The following is a 2,433-nucleotide window of genomic DNA, read 5'->3' on the forward strand; positions in this document are numbered from 1 at the left end:
ATACAACCGGTTTCTATAAAACCGGCTTCTATAAATCCGACCTAATTCTGTAGTGTAGACATAGCCAAAGTGACAGAGCTGGAGCAGTCAGGACCTCCCTCCAAATGAGGAAAGCAGTAGGGACAACAAGAGCAATTACAGGCAGGCGGGGTCTTCTCTCAGAAATAGGCGTTAGGGTTCTGACAGGGAAGGCATGCAGCATTTGCATTGATAATAACTGAAATTTACAAATAGGCACAGTAAGAAAAATGCGGCATGAGAACTTATTAGAGTTTGATTTAAGGGTGTTTACTTAGTATATTTTGAAATGTGATGCTGATAATTTGTGTTTTAATGGTTACAAAGTTTTAACTTTTTGAATCTCAGTATCTACTGTCATTAAATAATTATTGTGTTATCAAAATATTGTCTGACCCCCCCATAAATTCCCACAACTGTGAACATTGAAATTGATAAAAACGGTGCAACTGTGAACGTTTACATAGATAAATATAAAAAATACTTTAAAATAAATATTAATTTTATCTGTCAAAATTATATATTAAATAAAATGAATTCTGCCCAAGCCTAAATATCACTCCTTAGACACACAGTTCTGCAAGCTCGTCAGGACAGGTGGACGGATTCTGATGTCTATCTGAAGCCCCAGTGACCCTCCCCACCAGCACAGGGGGTGACTGCAGGGCCAGAGCCCTAGTGGGTACATTTTTCACCAAAGCCTCCAGGGCAGTAATGTTGGCTCTTTCGAATTCAGCAAACAGTGAGTGAGTCAGTTCCAGGAAGGGAAACACCCCCTTGCTGCTGCAGGTGGGGCATAGTGTGAACTCAGGAAAGTCAAACTAACCCTCTGTTACTCTGCCCAGAGGGAGCCATGGCTGCAGAGAACCCCGTGGAAAGTCTCCAGGAGGAAGCTACATGTCCCCTCTGTCTGGAGTATTTCACAGAACCTGTCACTCTGGAGTGTGGGCACAATTTCTGCCGAGCCTGCATCAGCCAGAATCATAGAATCATAGAATATCAGGGTTGGAAGGGACCTCAGGAGGTCTTCTAGTCCAACCCCCTGCTCAAAGCAGGACCAATTCCCTACTAAATCATCCCAGCCAGGGCTTTGTCAAGCCGGGCCTTAAAAACCTCCAAGGAAGGAGACTCCACCACCTCCCTAGGTAACGCATTCCAGTGCTTCACCACCCTCTTAGTGAAATAGTGTTTCCTAATATCCAACCTAGACCTCCCCCACTGCAACTTGAGACCATTGCTCCTTGTTCTGTCATCTGCCACCATTGAGAACAGCTGAGTTCCATCCTCTTTGGAACCCCCCTTCAGGTAGTTGTAGGCTGCTATCAAATCCCCCCTCATTCTTCTTTTCTGGAGACTAAACAATCCCAGTTCCCTCAGCCTCTCCTCATAAGTCATGCGCTCCAGACCCCTAATCATTTTTGTTGCCCTCCGCTAGACTCTTTCAAATTTTTCCACAACCTTCTTGTAGTGTGGGGCCCAAAACTGGACACAGTACTCCAGATGAGGCCTCACCAATGTCGAATAAAGGGGAACGATCACGTCCCTCGATCTGCTGGCAATGCTCCTACTTATACAGCCCAAAATGCCGTTAGCCTTCTTGGCAACAAGAGCACACTGTTGACTCATATCCAGCTTCTCGTCCACTGTGACCCGTAGGTCCTTTTCTGCAGAACTGCTACCTAGCCATTCGGTCCCTAGTCTGTAGCTGTGCATGGGATTCTTCCGTCCTAAGTGCAGGACTCTGCACTTGTCCTTGTTGAACCTCATCAGGTTTCTTTTGGCCCAATCCTCTAATTTGTCTAGGTCCCTCTGTATCCGATCCCTACCCTCTAGTGTATCTACCACGCCTCCTAGTTTAGTGTCATGGGCAAACTTGCTGAGAGTGCAGTCCACTCCATCCTCCAGATCATTAATAAAGATATTAAACAAAACAGGCCCCAGGAACGACCCTTGGGGCACTCCGCTTGAAACTGGCTGCCAACTAGACATGGAGCCATTGATCACTACCCGTTGAGCCCGACAATCTAGCCAGCTTTCTATCCACCTTACAGTCCATTCATCCAGCCAAGTTAAAGAAGTATGGGCAGCAAGAATACTGTGGGAGACCAGTGCTGGGAGGGATCAAATACAGCCGCCTCCTGCCCTCAGTGCAGAGAAACTGTGCAACACAGAAACCTCAGGCCAAACAGGCAGCTGGCAAATGTCCTAGAAATAGCCAAACGGCTGAGTTTACAGGCAGCAAAAGGAGCAGGAGAGGATGGGGTGTGTGAGAGACACCAGGAGGCTCTGAAACTGTTCTGTGAAGAGGATCAAACCCCGATCTGTGTGGTTTGCCATCTGTCCCGGGCTCACTGTGCTCACACGGTGGTTCCCATAGAGGAGGCTGCCCAGGAGTACAAGGTAGGGAATTGCTGT

General features: G+C 47.1%; 1 protein-coding gene across 1 annotated transcript; it reads left to right on the forward strand.

Moving 5' to 3' along the window:
• Positions 1–870: 870 nt before the first annotated feature.
• On the forward strand, positions 871–2,418 carry LOC113408307 (E3 ubiquitin-protein ligase TRIM41-like; the record flags this gene model as incomplete). The annotated part of the gene is made up of 2 exons (XM_029913895.1): positions 871–992; positions 2,150–2,418. Coding segments are annotated over exons 1-2 (390 nt in total), but the record flags the coding sequence as incomplete, so codon positions are not given.
• Positions 2,419–2,433: the final 15 nt, after the last annotated feature.

The sequence above is a fragment of the Terrapene carolina genome, unplaced genomic scaffold, assembly GCF_002925995.2.
Source record: "Terrapene carolina triunguis isolate 2854851 unplaced genomic scaffold, T_m_triunguis-2.0 Scaffold7101, whole genome shotgun sequence".
Classification (NCBI taxonomy): domain Eukaryota; kingdom Metazoa; phylum Chordata; order Testudines; family Emydidae; genus Terrapene; species Terrapene triunguis.